We start from the raw sequence: 26447 nt of genomic DNA, 5'->3' as shown, positions 1-26447 counted from the left end.
GCCTCATGGATGACACACATGAGTTCTCCAAGTATCAACAGAGTAAAATTTCCCTCATTGTTGAGCCACACCTCCATTGCATTGGCTCAGCTCAGTTTGTCTTCGAAAATAGTAATAATAATAATAATAACTGTAGTTTTTTTTTTTTGTTACTTGCAAAGTTCACTATAAAGGTTTCTTCTTTGTCAAAAAGCCATACAAAGCACAGAGATTCCCTTAAGTGCATCTGTAAACATTAGAAGAGGCCCCCTTCTGAGACAGGTCAGGGAATCCTGCCGCACATCAGCCGTTCTCAAATATATGAGGTGGTATGTGACGACCCACCACACGTGTCTGCCCACACGGGTGCCGAACCTTAAGCGAGCTAGAGGGATTAAGCAATATGTAACTTAATATGGGCTCTCTTGATCGTCCTCTCACAATTTCCTCTGAACGCTAACCATGGCCACATGTGCAGAACCTGACCAAACATAAAAAACGAAGTGGAAATCTGTACACAAGCTTCTTGTAAGCATCTCCATATGGCCGGTTTGTGCTCGCTCAGTGGAAGGTCGCCCCCTCACGCCTAGTTTATAAATGAAAGTGCAGCTTTTGGGGTTCACGACTTTTCCCAAATGCTAGCAGATAAGATCTGGGGCAATATGCTACAATCGTTGTGAAACATGACTATTGGTGTGGCCTCTGAAGCGTGCCGTTTGCAGTTTGTTGTTTAAAATCACTTCCGTTTTCTCCGGTTGAAACACGGAGCGTGGAAATCAGCGTCTGGGGAGTTTTCCTGCCCTCTTTCTCCGCTCAGGCCCCCTGGTCGCCGATGGAAAAACGAGCTAATGAAGAAAATCACATCCATATGCTATATGCCAAAAGTATGCCAGACGTACCTCTTAAAGCACAATGTGTTCTTGTTAAGTGGAAGGTGAATACATGCTCTGGACATTCTGGATTACTTATGGTGCTTGTTGTAAGAGCCAAGAAAATAAGAAATGTATGAGTTATTTAAAAAAAAAAATTCTCTTTATGAAATTGGACTAACCTGCTGCCTGTAGATCATGACCAGGTTTTGGCACTTTTATTACAATCTAAAGCTGGCACGTAGCTTTTCCAGCATGAGTTCCTTTATTCGCCAACTTCAGAAGAAGATCATGCAGGTTGAGTGGTATTACTATTAACCAATGTGCTAAACCAGCACCAGAGAAACATTAACCAGACCATAGTCCGTAAAAGAATAAAAATTCATGGTGGTGTTTTCAACTTAAAAGTCTCAATAATGTTCCAATAAATGTAGAAATAGCGACGTTTAAACTGGTTTAAAGTCATGTGCTTGTAAAACAGTCCAGTGCATCTGTACTCATTTCCCAGACTGTTTATACTCCACAGTATATCCAACTTTTACATTGAACTCTTTTCCATTCTGACCATTTTGGTCTCGGCACAAAGAAAAACAATAATGTGGGTCAAATCCTGTGACCCAACTTAAGTGTCCCGCCGTGAACAGGCACAGAAAATGAATGTGTTTGTGTTGTGTTATAGGGTCCGTCTGGTCCACATGGAAAACCAGGACTCCCAGGACCACCCGGACCCAAGGTATGTACCATTAATTCTAGTGTTATGATGCTGATGTAGCTGCTGGCGTTTGTTAGCCTGTGACACCATTTAGACCTTTTAAAGTTTACATATTTGTAACCGCCATATGTGTTACGACTTAAAATCATCAAGTTGCTTTGTATGTTTGAACATAGTGTATGACTACAGTATATAGCAGTGGTTCTCAAACTTGGGGTCAGAAAAAATGATCCTAAACTGTTATTTGGGCCTAATATGTACTATTAATGTACCTCTGAGGTACAGATATGAACCAAAGACAACACTGAATAAGTATTCTGTCTGTATTGGCTTTGTTAATGAAAAGAAGAACAATAGAATGGAATTCTCATGAATATTGGTGGGAAGGTGCAGATGATGTTGGAGTTCATCGACCCATTTATTTCCATTCACGCTTTTTTAGAGGTCTGTATTATCACATCTGGCTGCTTGTGGCATTCTTACAATAGACGAGCAGAACAAACACATTTCTTAAGCTTATAAAGTCAAGCCAAAGTCTAAATTCTCCACTTATTATATCTGCCAAATAGGACATGGATGAGTAAGAGAGCAAGTGAGACCCATAGCATTCACAGTTGGATGCAGTCTGAACTGTGGGATTCCTAGTGGCTAAAATATTGATCTTTGTACAGTATTTTTAGTGAGACAGATTGTTCAGGAAGCAGTAAATAAGGTTAGGAGTTATAAATAAATGGGACAAACTCAGCAGTTCCTAAAGTTTATTCTGCTTCGTTTAACCGCATTTAGCATTGTTCTATTGCAATAAATTACATTTTATTAAAAAAAAAACAGTTTAAGTTTTTATATGAATCTTTCAGCACGGTAATTCATCAAAAGATGATTGAATTATGGAGAAGAGTGTTATATTTAGTATATTTGCACATTCTCATTACATTACTGTATGCCACAACACGATAGCCTACTGTAAAGAGATGTATCTCTCAAAAACAGCCTGTCCCCTGTGTCAGTATGGGATTACTCCAGGTACTCCTGTTTCGTCCAACAGGTCAAAAACATGCAGGTCAATTGGAGATGCCAAATTGCTCCTACTCCAACTTGTGCATGCATTAACTTCTGTGGATCAAGTTGCCTATAGATTAATCAGTTCCCGCCATGAATATAGCCATAGATGCTTGAATGGTGTGAAGAATAAAGAAACAAACAAATCAAAACAGACTGCAATATCGGCATGGTTCATATATGGAGCTTTTCTATTGCATAGTACCCCACGGGTCAGGTCAGCTCATCTTACTTGGTTACCACTTCAGAGTGGAAGGGATTATAGGCGTGTCACAGCCTTCTGCTGTGACATGATACAAAAGTGGGAGCGAGCATCGTTGGATTGCAGTGTTTCCCATGCATTCATTTATTTGTCAGTTTGCCACAAAATCAAAATTTACAACCACAAATAGATGTTTGCACATCACGTTTGTCACTACCTCAAATGACAGTTTCTGTACAAACACCCGTGGCGTCAGTCGACACGCAATTCAGACGTGCGCGTTGCCGATGTGCTGTCACAAACTGCAAGGAAAACACTGATCCGCCATGTTGCTACATCACATGACATACATCGTCGTCATGTCATTCCAGCGCAAATACAGCCTAATATGATGACGTGTCGTCTTCTTCGTTGAATAACTCCTCTCCCGGGGCATCATGGGATAGTGAAGTGTCCATCGTATGCACACTGCAAAATCTAACTGGAAGAAATAGGTCATCCGGGTACTTTTTGCATAGTGTTTTTCGATTACTATGTACCGTAAAACTTCAAATAATAGCCCGGGCTTTTATTTTCCCAAACCTATCATCACACCAGGCGTCTAAAAGAGACAGGCGTCTATAAGAGACAGGCTTTTAATTTAATTGTTCCAGCATGACAGCAGGAGGTTACCACATATTACGTTTTATTTTTAATTTGAATGTGTTTAACAAATTAGTTCGTGTAATAACAACAGTCTTAAATTATTGGCAGTATACAGTAAATAAAGCAAACAAGGATATGTTTTTTTATTGGTTGTTGCGTGAAATCTTACCCAGATACAACAGTGCTATTTTCTGATTGGCTATTGTGTAGCCTCTTTCTCTTTTTTTTGTTTTGGCTCGCTCGACTAGAACTCCAGGGGAGACGGGCTTAATAGAGAGAGCAGTGCGGCCAGATACATTTTGGGCGCTGCAGCATATTAAATATGATAAATAGTTTTTCTGCGCGAGAAATACAATGTGTGGCGGGAGTGCATGCATGACAAAAGACTGAAAGCCCGGCTATTATCAGCGGCCTCAAAACACTACCGGCCCATCAGGAAAAGTCCCGACTCTCCCGATTGCCACTTCGCTACTGTCATTATCACTTCAATCCTGGTGACGAAGCTTGTTGTGTTGTCATAGTGATGAGTAACGGAACGACTGCGTCTGTCACGTGACATCTACCGGTAATCAAAACTATAGCGTGTGCAATCTGCACCATAGAACTGGCTTAAACAGACTATCTGACGGGTTTTAGAAGATTAAATACAACCCGAAACTAAAAAACAGACCAGGCCTTTATTTGAGACAGGCGTTTATTTACCCAAACCTGTCGTCACACCAGGCGTCTAAAAGAGACAGGCCTCTATTTGGGACTCGGCTATTATTTGAAGTTTTACGGTATTTGGACATACTACTCACCTCGCCTACTGCTTTTCGCATGCTATATAGTATGGAAGTAGGTGGTTTCTGAAGCAGCATATGAGTCTGCTCCGTTTGCATTCACACAAACTTAAAGAGATCTTGCAGTGCGAGATTGTAATTTATATTTTTCAATTTTGTGACGTGCATACCATCGCGGGTCGCAATTCACCACCGCGGTTGTTTAAGACAACCGTCACAGCCCTAGGTTTAGTATCAGCTCAGCTAGTTTGGAACCCCAAACGAGGTGGTACTAAAAAGGTATTGGGTACTGCATACTGAACCCAGTGGAAAAGCACACAAAAGTAAGCTGACCCGACCCAACCCATGGGGGAATATGCAATGGAAAAGCGCCATTAGTGAATTGGCCACTAAAACGAATGCAGACAGCACCTGCAATTAACACCGGTACTAAACATTTTGTTCTTAAAGGGGTCATATGATGTTGTTAAAAAAAAATTGTATTGGTGTCATGCAATTTGTTTACGTGGTTTAAGGTAAAAAAAAATCCCATACACGTACATTATTGTTGCCACTTTGTGCCCCGCCTTTCTGAAACATGTACATTTTTACAAAGCTCATCTTTTTGAGAAGCTCGGTGTGCTCTGATTGGCCAGCTATCCGGTGAGTTGTCATGGAAATGTTACGTCCCTTATTTGGAATATTAGCTCCCAAAGCACTGGGTCTCTACGACATGGCTGCAGCGGCAACAATACTACAGCTTTTAACAAATCGCATCATATGACCCCTTTAAGCAATTTCCTGAGTGTTTTAAAATAATTAAAGAAGATAATAAAAAAGTGTTTATTTAATGCTTCTTGCAGACTCGTATCCATAACAACTTACATGCATTTTATCAGTCCATGCATTGCCTAGGAATCAAACCCATGACTCTACCGTTGCCAGCTCCGCACTCCAGTTGAGCTGTTTGAATCCCAAACTGCTTCATCTCATTGCCTGAAAAGGCAGAAGAATGTAGCGTGTGAACCCTAATGTCACTTGCAGACTCTTACTGTAAACTTGTTCTCTTATGGGTCACTCACTTGTGTACAGTAAGTAACACTGCTTGAGCTGGAGAGCTTTCATTACTTAGCCTTGCAAACTACTGTATATATAACATTTAGAGAGGACGCCTGTTACAGTATACTCTCTGGAACAAATTTTTATTGTAATTTAGTTTTGAGTGCTTGGGTCACAACTCTCCAAAACTTCCCAGTTTGTCTTGGATTTCCTATGTAATGCAATACAGTATTAGTCACAATTGGCAAACGGCGCAGTCGTGTCAGTGTAGGTCTTTAATAACCATGCTCCACAACATTTATGAATGCTTTGTATTCCCATAGCTCATTTGGTAGTGTATTGCATTAGCAGCAATTCGATCCGAGGGAGCACATGTACTATTTGCATTTATGCATGTGGCAAAGCTTTCATCCAAAGTGATCTTACAGTGTATTGCAAAATATACATTTGTATCAGTATGGCTTCGAAACCACAACCTTTGCTCGACCACTGAGCTATACAGTTATGTATACACTCATCTAAAAGATTATTAGGGAGACCATACTATTACTGTGTTGGACCCCCTTCAGAACTGCCTTAATTCTACTTGGCATTGATTCAACAAGGTGCTGAAAGCATTCTTTAGAAATGCTGACCCATATTGATAGGATAGCATCTTGATGTTGTTGGAGATTTGTGGGATGCACATCCAAGCCACGAAGCTCCCGTTCCACCACATGCCAAAGATGCTCTATTGGGTTGAGATCTGGTGACTGTTGGGGCCATTTTAAGACAGTGAACTCATTGTCATGTCAAGAAACCAATTTGAAGTGATTCCAGCTTTATGACATTGGTGCATTATCCTGCTGGAAGTAACCATCAGAGGATGGGAACATGCTGGTCATAAAGGGATGGACATGGTCAGAAACAATGCTCAGGTAGGCCTTGGCATTTAAACAATGCCCAATTGGCACTATGGGGTCCAAAAGTGTGAAAAGAAAACATCCCCCACACCATTACACCACCACCACCAGCCTGCACAGTGGTAACAAGGCATGATGGATCCATGTTTTCATTCTGTTTACGCCAAATTCTGACTCTACCATCTGAATGTCTCAACAGAAATCGAGACTCATCAGACCAGGCAACATTTTTCCAGTCTTCAACTGTCCAATTTTGGTGAGCTTTTGCAAATTGTAGCCTCTTTTTCCTATTTGTAGTGGAGATGAGTGGTACCCGGTGGGGTCTTCTGCTGTTGTAGCCAATCCACCTCAAGTTGTGCGTGTTGTGGCTTCACAAATGCTTTGCTGCATACCTCGGTTGTAACGAGTGGTTATTTCAGTCAAAGTTGCTCTTCTGCCCATTCTCCTCTGACCTCTAGCATCAACAAGGCATTTTCCCCCACAGGACTGCCGCATACTGGATGTTTTTTCCTTTTCACACCATTCTTTGCAACCCTTAGAAATGGTCGTGCGTGAAAATCCCAGTAACTAAGCAGATTGTGAAATACTCAGACCGCCCCGTCTGGCACCAACAACCATGCCACGCTCAAAATAGTTTAAATCACCTTTCTTTCCCATTCTGACATTCAGTTTGGAGTTCAGGAGATTGTCTTGACCAGGACCACACCCCTAAATGCATTGAAGCAACTGCCATGTGATTGGTTGATTAGATAATTGCATTAATGGGAAATTGAACAGGTGTTCCTAATAATCCTTTAGGTGAGTGTATATTACAATTACATGTATAAATTGAGTTCACTGTAAGTCACGAACATGCAAACATGCTTTGTCCCTACATAGATTTTACTACGTCATTATAACGCTTTGCATTTTAATTCGTTTGTATAAATGTTCTGTGCCGTCAGTTTTATTCTCTTTGTGTGTTATAGGGAAGGAAGGGAGACCCGGGAATGTCACCAGGCAGAGCACCAAATGGAATAAAAGTGCGTTGCCATGTTTCTTATTATTTGAAGATTTATTAAAATGAGTTTTGGTATTACTATTTACTATTGCCGTTTTAAATAGAAGCACATGCAGTATAATTTTGCAAGATTGGCCAAATACGACCGTGCCAAGTAATTTCTAGTTTTCTTCCTTATAGGGAGAGCCTGGAATTTCTGGCCTACCTGGACTCGTCGGTCAAGCGGGCCGTACGGTAAGACACATTTTATGATTTATTGACAATTGAGATCGGCCCAACAGGATCACTTAACAAAACATTTTGAGTTGTTTAGCGAATTTAATATGCAAGACGTTCACCAGCATAAAAACAATCTCAATGTTTTTCCAGAAACAATATTGCTGAGTGCGCTGAAAGCTGAAGCAATCTGTCCATAAATCCTCACATTCAATTACCATCGTTTTCCACATGAGGGTACACATGAGTACGTACAGTCTAAGTCCGCAAATGGGAAACAGGTTTTTGTGTCAAGCCTCGCATAAGGCTGTGTGAAATTCCATTGGAAGAGGATCTTTGAGAAGAAGACCTTACAAAAGGTTCAAGCGATTTTCCTGCTGATTTTTCTTTTCGCTTTTACAGCCAGGTCTTCAACACTGATGCGAATAGTCAGCACATGACCTCATTTTACTCCGATGTCTTGGAAAAATGTATTGGGGAAATGTAGTATATGTTTTTATTTGAAAAGGTTTTAACAAACTCAAACAGATTGTAGGTGCAAATGAGGTAAATGGGTACCAAATTAAATAAACCAGCAGTGAGATGGGCCGCTTTCACATTTCTAGTAAACATACCTGTACCTACTTGGTACATATTATAGGGCCTTTTTAAAGGATAATGCCTCAGTGACAGCTGGGGTACATATTTTTGCAATTTATTTTAACAGTGTACTTTCCCAAATGGAAAATGTTGCCTTTAAGCTTCTAAGGGAATTTCACAGAGGTGGAATGACGTTTTCAGAATGTGCAATACGTTGGCATAATCAGTAGATGTTAGTATTGGTTCCCATAGGTACATTAGCAGTTTTGCATGTTCATAAGAAACAATCGGTTTACGGTTAAGAGTGTTTGTTTAAAAGTTCAGATCAAAATGACTCCCTAAAACATTGTAAAGTAAAGGAATTACCTGGCATCTTCTGCTCGTCATCCATCTGTTTCCAATCACGCGGCCACAGATGGAAAACAATATTAAAAGCTGGTGGAAAAAGTTGCAGACGCTACATTTTCTAAATTACTGCTGGCAGCCACCCAGAAGGTTGTTCCATCCGGAGACCAAACCGTGTAACCAAGCAGACAAAGCGTACTCTGATGTATTATACCCTAACTTATGTAAGTAGCATTGACGTATTTGGACAGGTAGCTTCGATTGGAACTGTATGATGCTTTTAATTACACGTGTCTTTTACGTTTAAGATCTATGGGACTGCAGATGTGGACTCTGGCATGGCTAGTTGGTGTGCTGAAATAGGTCGAACTTACTAACGCAGGCTTTCTCACTGATGCTATTTGACAAACTCCCATATGCCGTATGTGTCATTTGGTTCGTGGAATCATTTCAGGGACACATGCTAATAGTAAATCAAGTCATACTCCTCAAGAAACGCATAAAAGAGCTTTGCTAATAGCCTGAGCATCTGCGACTAGCTCGCTCGCGCCAATGGGCCATGTATCTGTACCGAAGTGCTTTCTGTAAGGCTGACCCCACATCAGTCAGTAAGAGCTCAAGATTCCTTTCTTGTTAGTCATATTCCCACACTCGGTACCATTGCTCAACTTTTCAGTTATAGCTGTGAGGACAGTACAGTGACCCAGTTTTGCGGGTTCAAGGCAAAACATCCAAGCGTGGTGCATGCTTGGTTTAAAAATTGGTCTCGGGTGATCCCAAAGCATGGGGAGACACCTTACTGCTTTAAAAAGGTCTTTAAAGGGATCTGGGATGCATAGTATTCCTGTAATTCAACCAGTAGACTATTGGTTTGCAATGCAAAGGTCATGGGTTTAAACCCATACTGATATAAAAGACATGTAGATTTAGTGCTCTGGATTAAAGCGTCTGCCTAAAATGTAAATGCAAATCTCATGAGATCTCCCCTGATTGGATATTTTCAAGGGGAAGGCTTTTAAATTCATGACTGTACATTTCTTAAAGGGACACTCCACTTTTTTGAAAATATGCTATTTTTTCCAGCTCCCCTAGAGTTAAACATTTGATTTTTACCGTTTTGGAATCCATTCAGCTGATCTCAGGGTATGGCGCTGCCTCTTTTATCATAGCTTGGTATAATCCATTAAATCTGATTAGACAATTAGCATCGCACTAAAAAATAACCAAAGAGTTTGGATATTTTTCCTATTTAAAACTTGACTCTTCTATAGTTACATTATAGTTACATACTAAGACCGACAGAAAATTAAAAGTTGTGATTTTCTAGGCAGATATGAATAGGTACTTAACTCTCATTCTGGCGTAATAATCGAGGACTTTGCTGCCTTAACATGGCTGCAGCAGGCAGTGGCGTGTTTATCCACCACGCAAACCACGCAATTGCGTAGGGACTCGCGGGCTTGGGGGGCCTCCTACTGGCCACAAGGTGTGCGAAAGTATGTTATGTTTATTCAGACCCAAATAGGCACGGATAAAGCACGCGCGAGCGAGAGATGTGCAAGTATGCACGCAGAATAATATATGCGCGCATCCTCGCGAGGTGAACATATAGTATAGGAAGCCGAACTCGTCAAAAGAAGGACGAAGCTACGCCACTCGAGTGATCTGCGCTGCGCGAACCAATTATATGCGCGGCTATGGCGTTTAATCAGACCCAAAAGTCGCGCGCACAAAAACCACGCGTGAGCGAGAGATACGAGCACACAGAACAATATTCACGCACACAAAGAGCACTCAAAAGTTTGTCACTACCTCACTACGCATCATACACTACATCCTATATCACACGCTGGAAACTCACTCTTGCCAAAAAGTATAGAAGCCTTGTGAATGCATCTTGGCTTCTACCGGAAGCTAGTTATTACAGTTTATAAAGTTTTAAATAGGGGTATCCTCAACTAAGGATTTACACATTCGAATCAGAATTTTCGAATCTTTCTATAGTCGACAGATAGTCGAATCATCTATGTGGATGTGCATGGGTTGGGAGGGGGCCAGGTACAAATGGGTAACTTTTATTTTCTTTAAAGCAACACACAGAAACAACTTTCTGATAAAGTGACCAAAACTGTCTTTCAAGTGATGAACAAAGACAAAACTGACGATGCATTTATATCATTTTTTTAAGGTAAATGTAAGGCGACATAAACATTTGTTTAATCATTCCTCATAACATTTTAAAGCCACAATCTACAGAACATCCCACAAAGATATAACAAAAAATGTGATATTTAAGCCTAAAAAATATTACAAATGTGACCAGGACCTTGGAAACCCCAGCTACAATTCAGTGTTTTTATTTAATTTTACGATTTAGCGCGTTAAAGCAGTCATGACCAAAAAAAATGACAAATGACATTTTGTGATTCTTACTGTAAGTGATAAAAACTAAGCTTTATATACAATAGACCCTTTTACAGTTGGTAAACAATGTGACGTATTTGTGCGGGCGGGGCTTAGCTGGAGGCAGAAAGATTCCCCTCAACGCTTTAACAGATGGTAGCTAGCGAGTTTTCTTAGCTTTAACCATAGCTGTCGTCGTATTTTTTTGTCTGGCAGTGGCAGCAGGTATCCGATAAAACTTCAAATTGCCTGTTCTCCGTCGATTCTGGCAACCAACAACACAACAAGACGACATTTTAAAAGCTCCTTGTGTAGCCGACCCTGTGTTGGTTTGTATAAGCCGCCTCCAGTAAGTTTTCAGGCATAAATTAGGTTCTGTGCAGATATTTTCCGTGTCATAACCGAAATTTAAAGAAACGGCTTACCTGTTTTGTAGTTTAACTTTTGACAAGAAAACCACCCTGTTTTAAATACATTTTAAAACTTATACCCGTCGAAAAACATCCTTTTTTTATGTTTAGTTTGATGAACTCCTAAATATGAGACGCAGAGCACCTAGCGCGTTCGGCTAAATTGCATGCGCCAGCATCATGGTCAGAACGCAAAAAGCGCAATATCAATGCAACGAAAAGCAATCCAAAATGTACAGACTTAAAATAGATCAGAATTTACTTTTATAATAAATCATTTTTTAAAATAAAATAAGGTCAGAAGTAACAAGGTGCAGAACATGTGCAAAATGCCTGAAGTGCACGGAAACAAAACACAAGCCAAATAGTTAAATCAGATAACCCAAAGTGATTTATAAATAAAATAAAATAAAATAAAGAAATTATTAAAAGAATGAAAGTATAACCAGAATTGCCAGTTTTGTCTTTTAAATGTAGAAACAAAGAGGCAATGGTTTATTAAAGCAACACTAAAGACTTTTTGCTCTTTGCTCCCCCTACAGGTTAGAAGCGTAATTGTCCATTAACACTGTCGTAAATACTGCAGCATAGCTGACTCTGATTGGATTGTAGGTCTGCCATAAAGCAAGTTTTTGTAGTTTTCACTCGAACTACAGGACTGCGACCCGACGGTTGGAAACTTCTTTAGTGCGGTTTTGGCCGATAGAGGTCTGCAAACCGAATGTGAAAGTGCCATTCACCCTGTTTCGAGTGGATGAACGACTGAAACTTTTTTGGAAACGTTATTTTAATATATCTGTTAGTTTTCTTGATATCAGCCTTGTGTCCATGTTTTTATCATAATAATGCGGTATGCTTCACTGTACTGAATGGAAGCAAAAATCAGCCAGTGAGCTGTTGAAAGAGCAGGGTTACTCAGCCAGATGGAGGCGAATGACCTTTTGGCAACGGGTGCGAAATTTAACCAGAACAGGCTGTTTTTCTTGGAATATGAAGCGTCCATTCATAGTCGCCTTGGAATGAGTGTGAAAATCTATTTTCCTCAAATGACAGTAAAGCGTCAGAAGACTTTTGTGGCAAAATGCTTTCTGAGGTTTATATAGGAAAAGCAGCCAGGGGAATGATCCTGGAGATCTCCTTGTCTCAAACAATTTTACAGTATTTTCATCTTGGACCAAATGTCCAGATGTTAAAAGTGCATCGCTTTTAGTCTAAACTGTGCCGGCCGACACCTTGGCATTTTTCTTAGCTTATTTTGTGGCGCTTTATATCATGAATATTCAGATCATCAGACGTAATTGAATAAATAAATGAATCAAAGGGCACCTATTGTGCAAAATCAACTTTTACAAGGTGTTTGGACATAAACGTGTGTTGGCTGTGTGTAAACGCAACCACTTTACAATGAAAAAATCCACCCACTCCTTCTATATTAATCCCTATTAAACCAAAGCAGTCCTATTAGACATGCCGTTTCAATTCTCTTGTTAATGTTACATCATACTGATAAAGCCCCGCCTACGGCCACTGACTGATACTCCTGCATTACCACAGTTTCCACCCTCAGCGACTTGTACATTGTTCGCCATATCTCAGTACTGTATACACCGGAATCAGATTTGTCTCATTTGAAAGCGCTCCCTGTCTGTTGGTAAGGGAGTGATGTGCAGTAGCTCATTTGCATTTAAAGGTACACACACGAAAACAGCACATTTTTGCTTCCACCCAAATAGGGGCATTTTGAACATGGTATAATAAATTATCTGTGTGGTATTTTGAGCTGAAACTTCACTGACACATTCTTGGCACACCTGAGACTTATATTACATCTTGTAAAAATGGGCATAATTGGTGCCCTTTAATTTCCTTTTGTTGGGAGGTTTAATTATCCTAAATACTGCACTTGTATGCTATTTTGTCTGTCTGCTGTATAATTGAAGTCTATTGGGCTTTGTTCAGACAGGAAGGAAAAATCAGACATTTACTTGTCGTTTGTAGCCCGGACATCAGAAAACCGCATGAAAATATATTTTTTCAAAGCTGATCCAAACCACATCCGGATGCGGTTTGAAATCTGACTAATCGAAAGCGTCATAGTCGAAACGGTCAGATTGGATTTCAAGTTTTTCTTCTTCTTAATGTGTAATACTGTCTATAGGGCCATTCACATTATAGATGATAATTATAACTACACACTTTATAGATAAAAGTACTGGGATGCCCCTCTAATAAAGATGTTTAGGGAAGCACAGTTGCCACCTCAAACAGAGCAATAAAATGACTTAAAGAAGTCAAACCTGTTTGAAGTGTTTGTCCCAAATCTTTTGTCAACCAGGAAAGGTTTTGCAATTTGTTGAAATGTGCATGCATCGGATGCCTGTGTACGCATCCAAGTCAAATGAAGTATACAAGGCTGTGCATTCAACTGTGCAGGTATGCTCATGTACGAGTAAGGAAACGAAGTATACTTGGGTGGGCATTATTGTTATCGTTTTAGTTATCGGCATAGTGTGCCCCCCCTATAGCTTTTTCCGTGTATAATGTCCCATGTGGACTGTACAACAGTCTTGGTTTTGAACAGCCTCATAAGTAATTTTGAAAACGAACATGAATATTTAAAATATCGACATCGTAAGCCACAACAAAAAAAAACTGCATGGAAAAGGAAATGTCCATTTGTCCACTCGGTCTTTCCACACTGACATCTACTTTCAAGACTTGCATTGATGTCATTGCTATAGCAACCGGTGCACAGTAGATCCAACATATTTCGTCTAAACTGTCCGAACAAACTGATCGAGTGTGAAACAGAAAATGTAAGGCACATGTAAGGCGTTTTTAATGGATCACAAATAGAAAGCATATTTTCTCCCATGCATACATTCACAGGCTTTCTCTGTTCCATCTTTCTTAAGCCTGCACATCTGGGATTTATGTTTTTCGTGTTTATTCATGGCATAAGCACCAATGGCAACATATGTTCTTTTTCACGCTGATGGAAACTGGCCCCCTTTCCTTCTTTTAGGTCCACACATGGGACTTCCCTCACCTTATGTAATATTTCCATATATTTGGTGGGAGGAAGGGCATTGTTCATTGTACTCCACAGCCGAGCACTTGGTTCCAGTGTGAAGATCACAAGCCATGTGTATGCATTTAACCTCTCTTTCATGTCGAATGCCAAGAAAGACCATAGTGATTAGTTTTTTTGGTAGCGGTTTGTAAAGAGATTTGTCTTAGCAGCCACGAAAAACAGAAAACTGATGGAACAGTTGAACGAAACAGAAGCCAAACTTTAAAAGGTTTTTTTTGTGATGCGTAAAACTAAGTGACTGGCAGCTATTTAAATGAAATCTATCACAATTGTTAAACACAACATTAAAGGAATACATGTAGTTCACCCAAAAATAAAAATGCTGTCAGCATTTACTCACCCTTATGTTGATCCAAACCTGCATGAGTTCTGTTCTGCTGAGCACAAAAGAAGATATTTGTAATCTAGCATGAAGCAGGACCAACATTGACCTCCATAGTAGGAAAAATAAAAAACTATGGAAGTCAGTTTTAAAATGCTCAAAATATCTTCATTTATGCTTAGCAAAGACATATATACAAGTTTAATTAACCTGTAAATGATTTTCATTTTTGGGTAAACTATCCCTTTAAAGGGCAAATTTTCCAGCTCCCCTAGAGTTAAACTTTCGATTTTTACTGTTTTGGAATCCATTCAGCTGATCTCCGGGTCTGGCGGTACCACTTTTAGCATAGCTTAGCATAATCCATTGAATCTGATTAGACCATTAGCGTCACGCTGAAAAATAATCAAAGAGTTTAAATAAACTGAAAATTAACGGAAAGTTGCGACGTTCTAGGCCAATATGGCTTGGAATTATACTTTCATGACTGCATTAGGCGTAGTAATATCATGCACTGCCTGGAAATAGTCCGCTTGGTTACTTTCAATAGCAGGGGATTATTTTCAATTGCTGCGTAATATCATTCTGCCTGCTGCAGCCATGTTACGGCAGCGAAGTCCTTGATTATTATGCCGAAATGAGAGTATAGTTCCTAACCATATCGGCCTAGAAAATCGCAACTTTTAATTTTCCGTCGGTCTTAGTACACGATGTTACCAGGGCCAGATTAACACTTTGTTATACCCTGGGCAACAATATTCACGGGCCCCCATCATCACGACCCCAGGATCACCATAATATGGTCATATACAGAATATATTACTGTATTATACAGTAAATATACAATACTTCAAATTCTAACTGTCATCAGGCGTATTTTGTTTTACAGATATTTAAATCCTCATAGAACTACAAATGCACTACTATGTCCCCTATCAAAGACATTCACTCACATATGATGCTATGAAAACAAAACACATCAGCATCTGTATAACACCTCATGCAGACTGACCAATGAGGAGAGGGTCTTAACTTGATGCCCTCTCTTCATTGGTCAGTCCGCATAAGACTGAATCTCAGGGCCCTATTTTAACGATCTAACCGCAATGTCTAACTACAGGAGAGTCAAGTTTTAAAAAAGAAAAATATCTGAACTTTTTGGTTATTTTTAGCGCGATGCTAATGGTCTAATCAGATCCAATGAATAATTCATTATTCATTATTGTATTATGCTAAGCTATGCTAAAAGTGATACCGCCAGACCCGGAGATCGGCTGAATGGATTCCAAAATCAAATGTTTAACTCTAGTGCAGCTGGAAAATGAGCATATTTTCAAAAAAGTGTAGTGTCCCTTTAAGTTTCAGAGGATAAAACAGTGCATTCATTTTTCAAAATTATTGGACTCTGCATGTCAAACTTATTGAACCGTAATCTATAAGTTACTCAACCAGAACACCTGTATGAGAGGAACTAACATCATAACACAAGTTCAAAATGACCCATTTGGTTAAACGAAGTGCAAACATGGCTCTGAAAACTGAAGTTAGTTCTGAGTAAATGTATTTGCAGATGCCATTTTGATATTTAGTTCCAAAACAGTGTGATTTAACTGTCCAAATACTTAAAGGCTACTGTAAATAAAAAATAACATTCCCATTAAGCAGACACGTCATTGGCAGCTGGTATATTTAGCAGAAAGCCAAGGTTTGACAGTGCATGGCCTAAATCAAAGCTTTATCTCTAACTCGAACCCTCACACATGTCTGTGCATGCAAAGAAAACTATTGTAAAATAATTTTGTTTATAAAGGAAAAATACATCTCAGTCAGCTGTGCATATAGCAGATGCTTTTAATTAAATTGACAGTGCTCTCTAGGTCTGTGTATTATAACTTTGTTTTATGGGAATTGAACCCATGACATTGGTATTGTAAAAGCCATTTTCTTCCATTTGAAGTAAGCGAACACAAAATCGTCCTAGATGCTCTCACACAAGACAATGTACGTCTCATTTAAAAGCAGCAGAACCATCATAAAAATCTCCAGTCCTCTTTTTGAATTATCATCAGTAGTAGAAGTTTTCTCCGTTTTTACGATGCCAAAGGTTACTGCCAGTTTCTGAGCCAAGATACATACCACATAACTTTTGACTCGCTGTGAAGGTGATGAAAATGTCTTTATTACATTTATGGATCCTTGAATATGGTGGTATCCAAGGCCATCGATAAAATGAACGCAGCACAACTCATTTTTATTACCACCACTTGATTAATGTTTCTTGTCTATAAATGTGAGTTCCGTGAATCTCTCTTTTTGTGTTCGGTCACTGGTTGATTTTTGGACTGTCTTATGTTTTGGGCTCATTGACTCCTGTTGTTCTGAAAGAGCACCTATTTCGTTGCTAAAAACAATGTTATTTTGTGTATTTGGTATAATTCAATGGGTTTTTCCGTGTTTTTACATGTTATTTTAAACATACCATACATTTTGGTTGCTCCAGAAATAGCTAATCGATCTGAAAAACGATGTGTCCCCGATTGGCCAGCTTACCGGTACGTGGCCTGAATTCCGTAAATGTGACGCTCCTTACCATGTTTTGAAGATTAGCTCACAATGCAGAGCTGACAGGAGTTGATATAGTCTTTACTATCATATCAGTATGAGCTGAATCTAATTCAGAAAATGCAGATGACCAAGTTAATCGATCAACTTGAGCAGGATGTAACAGATTGGTAAGGTAAGGATACTAAAGGATTAAAGCCATGTCTGCGTTTGTGATCGTAGAAGCGACAAACAACAAGCGCTAATCTGCACAGCACAAAACTCGGGTTTGAGTCATGGTTTAGTTAGTAGTAAATTCTTTAATATGAAAACATAAACTACTTACACGCTGTATTTCAGAAGCGGGCGGAATTATGATAATGAACATTGTGTCCACGTTAAACGGCTCAGAAAGTGAACTGTTGCCTACAATCCGTTTTTTTGTTGTAGTCCAAGAAAAGAGATTTACGTCATTGTTTACTTTGGGATTTGTACTTTTGCATATTGTTAACATGTACTAATACACACTTACACACAAAAGGAAATCAGAGAATTGGTGCTCTTTTAACTCTTTCACCGCCAGCGTTTTTAGAAAAAGTTGCCAGCCAGCGCCAGCGTTTTTCATGATTTTCACCAAAGTTTACTGCCTTCTAGAAAATGTTCTTCTTTAAATATATAAACATACAATATAGCAAATGAAAGAACAGACCCTCTGCTTTCAAAAAAAAAAAAAAAAAAAACGTTTCATCCTACCTTCTGTGGTTCTTTTGTAATCAGCTTTTGAATATGGGTACTGTAGGTTTCTGCAGAAACACCACATTTAGAGCAAAAAGCAGAGATAATTACATTTTTGTGATGGACTTTTTATAGAGATCCCATTCAGAGCGATCTTTAAAACAGACACGGACATGCAGCCGCTTGCCATAGGGCAATACTTCCGGATTTAAAAGGTTGCGGAAGGGCGCCACCTGGTGGATAATAGTGGTGTTGCGGAAAGACGGAAAATCTCGTCATTGCCGGGGAAGCGTTTTCTCTTAATTGTCGAGATATCTCGTCAATGGCGGCGAAAGAGTTAAAGGAATAGTCTACTCATTTTCAATATTAAACTATGTTATTACCTTATAAGAAGAGTTGATACATCCCTCTATCATCTGTGTGCGTGCACGTAAGCGCTGGAGCGCGCTGCGAAACTTCGATAGCATTTAGCTTAGCCCCATTCATTCAATGGTACCAATCAGAGATAAAGTTAGAAGTGACCAAACACATCAACGTTTTTCCTATTTAAGACGAGTAGTTATACGAGCAAGTTTGGTGGTACAAAATAAAACGTAGCGCTTTTCTAAGCGGATTTAAAAGAGGAACGATATTTTATGGTGTAATAGCACTTTTGGGAGTACTTCGACTCGCCTGTAACACCCTCATAAAGGGAGGGTGTTACTGCGCCGAGTCGAAGTACTCCCAAAAGTGCTGGCTAAAAACTGGCGTCCTGTGTCATCCATAGGTACAGTATGTAAATGTGACCTTGCCTGTGAAACTCGACTTAAGCCATTAACAGGGTATTTTTTACATTAAATCATTCTATATTAAGTAAAGTACATTTGGTCACCTTGCTATTTTTCATACTGACCAAGTAAGGCCATGTCAAAGATTTGATGAATTTTGTTCATAGAAAATCATGTTTTTGAGAATTAAAACACTGCAGGTATTTTTGCACAGAATAATAAAACGTAGCATCAATGCAATCATTAATTTGAGCATGTTTTGAGTATTGTATAGGCTTAGTTTTTAATCTGTCATTTACAGCAATAATCACAAATGACATATTTGTGTCATTTTTATGGTTATCACCACTTTGATGCTCTAAATTTCCAAATTAAATTACGCAACTTTAGTCAGGGTTTAACCGAGCCCCTAAGGTGCCATTGGAGTAAAAAAAATCTAAAGTTTAGTTTCATGTGCTCAGGTTGAAACTTTCATGTGCTCACGCAAAACCTTCATGTGCAGAATTTTTTTTTTAAGTTTAATTTCGCGTGCTTGCGTGAAAGTTTCTGCACATGAAGGTTTCGCGTGAGCACATGAAAGTTTCGCGTGAGCACATGAAAGTTTCGCGTGAGCACATGAAACTAAATTTAATTTAATTTTTTCTCCATGTCCCCTTAGGGGCTCCGTAGGGTTTGATAGGCAGGGGTCACTTTCTAGGCCTTGAGAGTTGCGAGTTACGTTGCTGTCTTTGAGGGTCAAAAAGCTCTCAGGTTTTTCGAAAATATATTAATGCGTTCCAAAGATAAACAAAACAAAAGTCTTATGGGAGCAGAACAACACAAGGGCGAGTAATTAATGGCTAAATATTTATTACTGTGTGAACAAACCTTTTCAAGAAATAGTTCACTTAAAATGAACATTCGGCCTTCGTTTATGTCATCATGTCATTCCCTACATTACCGTACTTGAGTAATACAGTAAAGTTTCATAAAAGATAATACTAAAATATTATTTGCTACCGCATAGTCATCTCATGCCCTCATACCCTCATTATGGGCAGATGTGGCATGTTCTTGGACATTATTATAATAGCGTTGGTTGGGAGGTGCTGATGGTTTACCCTTAGGAGGACAGATGGGATCTGTTAATATGCACTCTGAGACCTGTTAAGTTTCTCTACATTTATTACTTTTCCATCCTGCTGAATCCATTTGCAAGCTACTGGGACTGTACATGCCAATTTTACTTTTCACTTGTAACTGATCTCATTAAAACTGCATCACATGCTGTAAAGGCAATTTTCATTTCATCATATAAAAAAAATAATGTCATTGCTCTTGTAATGACACGTTACAGTAAGTCTGCGGCCTTTCGACGCTGTAGCTTTTGCCGGAAATTGTTACGTTGTTTTAAATTGACTGTGCTTAAGAGAACATGATGGATTTTCTGTTTGCTTTTATGTGCGGAAACTCCCCAGGATGTGATAAAGCACATGTTTGAGAATTTATAACCTATGGCCGTGTTATCCTCACTGTAATTTTCCTCCAGTACTTTTACACAACTACAAATGGGAGACTTTATAACCTTTCATAATGCTCTACATCTTTTACTCTTTTTCTCTGCTTAGGGACAGAAAGGCCACCCTGGTCCACCTGGCCACCCAGGAGATCAAGTGAGTTAACTGTATTAAATAGGCTTGTTTTAGGAAGAGGGGCTAACAGATGTGACCTTCGCATTACATACAAGTAACTCAACTCTTTTTATAGTGTTTCGTTGTGTATAAAATACAGCAATATTTGTTAATGAGCAATGGAAAAGATCCTTTGACTGAATGGTTATTTGGGGAACCAAAGGCACCGCTTGTAGCACCTTTATTTTTAAACTTTCATTGAAGAGATCAGTTTACACTGCAAGTTTTAAAGCATCAACTAAACAAAAACTGAAACTGTTTTGGCACTGTCGCCAAATGTGACCGTCTGGGATCACCTCGAACACCGTATTTCCCACTCCATAAAAAGACACAGCACGTTCTCACCTATCAACACGTCGAATGCATTTCGGGCAGTAATGGAATTTCAGTTTCATATCTGGATGTGCTGAGTTACAGTCTGTATAGTCTAACAGTATTGTATAATGAATTCCTCATTGTCTCTGTTTCACTGTACTTTGCCAGGCCACACAGAGTCTCTTCATTTGTCATATTGACAATAATGGCAATACATAAAAAAGACCAAACCTAATTGCAGTCGGGCCAAAGAATAGCATGTTGTTTTAATAGAAAAGCTTTTAACTCCCATTTCTCTCTTTTCATTTCTTTTTTTTAAGAACAGCTTCCAATGCTGATGATTTTAGTGTAATGGTGTTTCCCTTCTTTATTCATTATCCACAGGGAGAAAGAGGACTTGATGGAAGCCCAGGTGCCAAAGGTTATCCTGGCAGGCAGGTGCAGTAAATCTTCTATTGTGCTGTGCTACTGTGCACCATAATCGCAGATCCTGTTATTTTAGTGTGTGAATTGAGTAAAATAATACATGGATAAAAATATTAAAGGGACACTCCACTTTTTTTGAAACTAGGCTCATTTTCCAGCTCCCCTAGAGTTAAACATTAGATTTTTACCGTTTTGGAATCCATTCAGCTGATCTCCGGGTCTGGTGGTATCACTTTTAGCATAGCTTAGCATAATTCATTGAGTCTGATTAGACCATTAGCATCGCGCAAAAAAATAACCAAAGAGGTTCGATATTTTTCCTATTTAAAACTTGACTCTTCTGTAGTTACATCCTGTACTAAGACCGACGAAAAATTAAAAGTTGCGATTTTCTAGGCAGATATGGCTAGGAACTATACTCTCATTTCAGCATAAAAATCAAGGACTATTACGCAGTGCTTGAAAATAGTCCCCTGCTATTGAAAGTAACCAAGGGGACTATTTTCGGGCAGTGTGTAATATCACTACGCCTTCTGCTGCAGCCATCTTACATCAGCAAAGTCACTGATTATTACGCCAGTTTTAGAGTATAGTTCCTAGCCATATCTGCCTAGAAAATCGCAACTTTTAATTTTTCGTCGGTCTTAGTACACAATGTAACTACAGAAGAGTCAAGTTTTAAATAGGAAAAATATCCAAACTCTTTGGTGATTTTATACCGCGATGCTAATGGTCTAATCAGTGGAGTGTGCTAAACTATGCTAAAAGTGCTAGCGCCTATGTTATATTATATTTCACAGAATCTTCTTTACATTATGAAGGATGATTTTATGTAGAAGACAATCACAAAACTTTAGCTGGGTTTTCAAAGACTGTGTCACATATTTGAAAAATTGTGTGGCTTATTTAATTATTACATACATAACACTAAGTCCTGTTTATGTTACCACCACAGTCTTGAGTTTTTTCTTAAAATACCTTTAAGCATACACTAATTATAGTTATTGGCCCAATGTGCAGAGATGAAAGTATTTAATTATTTCTGTGTCTGTAGGGTTTACCAGGGCCTATAGGAAACATGGGACCGAAGGGAGAACACGTAAGTCACTTACTGTACTTTAATAATGCCGTAGTAATAATTAAGTCTTGGGTTTGTCTAAGTGAATTACTTTGCATTATGTTATGTATATACAAGGGTTCCAGACTGCCACCAAATGGTGGCGTTTTGCCACCAAAATTTGAGAGTGTGCCACTGAATTTTACATCCAGTCGCACATGTGTGACCAGTAAATTTGTCCTTTTTTTTGATGTGACAATGAATTTGAAACAGCACATTGTGCTTTCTGCATCTATCATTAAAGTATTTATTAGTATTACAGTGGAAATTAGTAGAAATGTGAATATTTGGTAAGCATATTGATTTACAGTGTGTGCCCCTAAATTTTCTGGTTGTGCCCCTAAAATTTTCAGTTGGGGGCCACAGTGCTCCTAGTAAAAATAGTAAGTCTGGAGCCCTGTATACTCACTGATTTTTAAAGCGGTGAATGAGCTTCTGTGTTCAGGAAATTGCTGCAAATGCAATGGTGTGGGATGCTTGTTTTCCAGGATATGATTTAAGAGAGAATTTGAAAATCACCAGAAAAGGAAATGGTGCTTAAATAGAGATGGGTTGTTACTTTTATTATAAAACCTCAGAACATGAGCTCTGGAAGTACATTCAGCTGGATTTTACATTATAATTCTGCAATTAAGTTTTTCTCTTGTAAAGCATACGGCACCAGTCCACAGTTTTTTCTCACTTGTGGCATTTTAAATTCTGTTTTATTCTGTATCATTTTCTATACTGCATTTTCTTAACATAATATATTTTTAAATGCTTTTTATGTGAATGTTTTAATATTGTTTTTATATCAAATTCAATGTTTTTATACTAAAAAAAATAAAATTTGACAATCTGAAAGTTGAATAAATAATTTTTCCATTGATGTTTGCAAAAATGGGACAATATTGGCCAGAGAACTGTTTAAAAATCTGGAATCCGAGGGTGAAAATAATTCAAATATTCAGAAAAATCTCTTTTAAGTCTTTAACAAATGATAATTTTATATATATATATATATATATATATATATATATATATATATATTTACAAAGGAAATTTATTTAACGGAACATGATTTTTACTTACTATCCTAATGATTTTTGGCATAAAAAATCAATAATTTTAATCCATACATTGTATTTTTTGGCTATTTTCCTCAAATGAAAAGTTTGGTTCCAAAACGCAATAAATTAATTTTGACTAATTTCTGTGAAAATGTGTTTTCTATACCAAGAAAGTGACAAGATGAAAACCACTTTTCTGTTACAAACTTTCACATAGCATCTTTAGGTTATAATAACATAAAAAAATCAAATCCATAATTTGATTTTCAAAGATTTATTATAAAAACTGATGATGTCGTGTAAGAATACACTTCGCGCAAGTGCCTCTCACGTAAATTATTTGATTTTGAAGGCTAACTTTTCTTCCCCACCAGAGAAAACCACCACAGATTTATCAATGCCATCAAAATTTATTTTTTGTTTGTTTGTTGATCACGAAGTAGATGAGGAAAACTAGGATTCTGTGTGTATTCAAAACGCTGCCATTGTTGTTTACAATGCATGGAATGGTGCGCTGTGATTGCTTAAAGGAATATTCCATTTTCTTCAAAGAAAAATCCAGATAATTTACTCACCATGTAATCCAAAATGTTGATGTCTTTCTTTGTTCAGTCGACAAGAAATTATGTTTTTTGAGGAAAACATTGCAGGATTTTTCTCATTTTAATGGACTTTAATAGAGCCCACCACTTAACACTTAACTCAACACTTAACAGTTTTTTTCAATGGAGTTTCAAAGGACTCTAAACGATCCCAAACGAGGCATAAGGGTCTTATCTAGCAAAACGATTGTCATTTTTGACAATAAAAATAACAAATATACACTTTTAAAGCACAACTTCTCGTTTAAATCCGGTCGTGACACGCCAACGTGACCCCACGCAATACGCCATGACGTCCAGAGCTCACAGAGGACGAACGCGAAACTCCGCCCCAGTGTTTACAAGTGTTGAGAAAGAGGACCGTTCCTACGTTGTTGTATGTCAACTGATACTAATTAATGTCTTTGTGTCAGTTTATTGTTTACAATGGTCCGCAAATGTGCGTTTTATATATGTAACACGTGACCTCCCTACGTCACTACGCATTTACGTTAGGTCGCGCTGGACCGGATTTAGACGAGAAGTTGTGCTTTAAAAGTGTATATTTGTTATTTTTATTGTCAAAAATGACAATCGTTTCGCTAGATAAGACCCTTATGCCTCGTTTGGGATCGTTTAGAGTCCTTTGAAACTCCGTTGAAAAAAACTGTTAAGTGTTGAGTTAAGTATTAAATGTTGGGCTCTATTAAAGTCCATTAAAATGAGAAAAATCCTGCAATGTTTTCCTCAAAAAACATAATTTCTTCTCGACTGAACAAAGAAAGACATCAACATTTTGGATGACATGATGGTGAGTAAATTATCTGGATTTTTCTTTTAAGAAAATGGAATATTCCTTTAAGTGGATTAATTGCATTCTGAAGAGAAGGAGGACTGACGTTTGTCGTGGTTTGGAAAAAAATGGAGAAAAGATGACAGAATAACACCGCAGAAATCAGATTTCGCATAAAATTTGATACAATACTAATTTTGCCAGTAACTAATTTTTTTTATGGCTTTTATCGCATTTTGGAACCAGACTCTTCAAATATACCCATGCTACTTATGACTGGTTTTGTGCTCCAGGGTCACAAATGTATTTCATGTTCCATTTTATTACATTTTAATCATGTTAATTTGCATTTTATTGTGTGTTGTATCTGTTTAACCTTGTGACTCAACCTCTAGCCCTTCTGCTGAATGCCAGTGTGATCCCTGTTGTGAGCGTATGTGCCCTTGGACTACATCGTGGAAGCCAGCACCATGCAGTCCATGGGCATATACACTTGCTTCAAGGCCGTGCGACCGGTGTCCTCACAAGACCTTTTAAAGTCAAGTCTGCTGTTTAGGAATGTTTGCATTTATTCTAAAATCTATCCGTTTATGCCTTATGCTCTCATTTTAGGGCTTCATTGGAATCTCCGGCGTCTTCGGTCTTCCCGGTCCTGATGGAGAAAGAGTGAGTATTGCTGTTGTTCCTATATTAACAATTGTTGTTTAGTCTTCAGTAAAACTTTGAGGCATCATGGAGACTTTAATGGTTTTAGTTGTCTCTGGTGGAAATCAGGATTGCACCCATACCAATAGTGGTTTGTTAATCCAAAGCACTTCCTTTGAATAAGAAGCCTGGCGAAAGAGCCACGCTCCACTAAAACCACAGAGATCCCCCTTCAAAACAGTAGTTAGTCTCAGTTATCACAATATTTGCTCGGTAACCCCGCGCTGGTGAATTTCGGCCTTTATTGCCGCGTGGAAATAGGAATGTAAGCTCCAGGGAGCTGGAATATGGCCCGCTATGGATTAGCCGGATCATATCTCCTGTTTTCAGGCCCAGAGGGGACTGAGTCATGAGAGAAGCTTTTGTGTCCAGATAAACTCAGACCTTTCAACATCTACTGGGATTGTTTAATAACTCATTTGTTTTTCTCCCGCTGTCTCGCTTCTGTCTCTTTTTACATCGCTCCTCTGTCTCTCTCTCTTTCCTTCACTCTGCTGTCTTCTAACAGGGTTTACCTGGCGTTCCTGGGAAGAAGGGCAAGATGGGTAGGCCGGTAAAGTTTTCTCCCACCATCCTCTACAGACCATGTATTTTGAATTATGTGATTTGTAACCCATTCACACAGTTTTAGAAGTAAATATTTGAGAGGGTTTAATACAGTTTGCTTTGAGTTTATTGCCCCTACTGTCTAAAGCTATAAAGCTTTAAAGCAGCCGAAAGGGATTCGAAAAACTCTGGTTTGACTTTTCAGTATCTTGGCAACCCTACATTAGGTACATCCAGAGGTGTATAATACTTAAGTATTTTTACTTTCTACAAAAAAGTACATTTTCACGTATTCATATTTTATTCGTGTTTTTCTTTTGAAAACATACACTCCAAAGCATATTATCATAATTTTAACTCCACCCAACATTTCTTAATTTCAAGTTTTTGGTTTATTTTTAAGTACATCAAACATCTAGTAATTTTTTGTACTTTTACTTCAGTAACAAAGTAAAAAAAGCACAGATACTTGGAAAATGTAACTAAAATACTTAAGTAGTATACACCTCTGGGTACATCATCAAAGTAGTTCATGTGACATCAGTGGGTCAGTTAGAATGTGTTAAAGCATCAAAAATACATTTTACGACTTCATTCAGCATTGACTTCTGTTCCTCGTCTGTTGAGAAGCGCATACGTGAGACT

The 26447-nt window shown here is 38.5% G+C and overlaps 1 protein-coding gene across 1 annotated transcript in view; it reads left to right on the top strand.

Moving 5' to 3' along the window:
* col27a1b (collagen, type XXVII, alpha 1b) overlaps window positions 1-26447 on the top strand; it is a 137671-nt gene that overhangs the window by 25947 nt on the left and 85277 nt on the right. The window contains exons 5-12 of the mRNA XM_065284333.2: window positions 1528-1581; window positions 7157-7210; window positions 7369-7422; window positions 20208-20252; window positions 20970-21023; window positions 22066-22110; window positions 25164-25217; window positions 25765-25809. Of these exons, the coding sequence (XP_065140405.1) occupies window positions 1528-1581; window positions 7157-7210; window positions 7369-7422; window positions 20208-20252; window positions 20970-21023; window positions 22066-22110; window positions 25164-25217; window positions 25765-25809 (405 nt within the window). The remainder of the gene's footprint in view (window positions 1-1527; window positions 1582-7156; window positions 7211-7368; window positions 7423-20207; window positions 20253-20969; window positions 21024-22065; window positions 22111-25163; window positions 25218-25764; window positions 25810-26447) is intronic.

This window comes from Paramisgurnus dabryanus, chromosome 5, assembly GCF_030506205.2.
Source record: "Paramisgurnus dabryanus chromosome 5, PD_genome_1.1, whole genome shotgun sequence".
NCBI classification, from domain to species: domain Eukaryota; kingdom Metazoa; phylum Chordata; class Actinopteri; order Cypriniformes; family Cobitidae; genus Paramisgurnus; species Paramisgurnus dabryanus.
The sequence above is the reverse complement of the archived record's forward strand: the minus strand, read 5'-3'. Positions and strand labels throughout refer to the sequence as shown.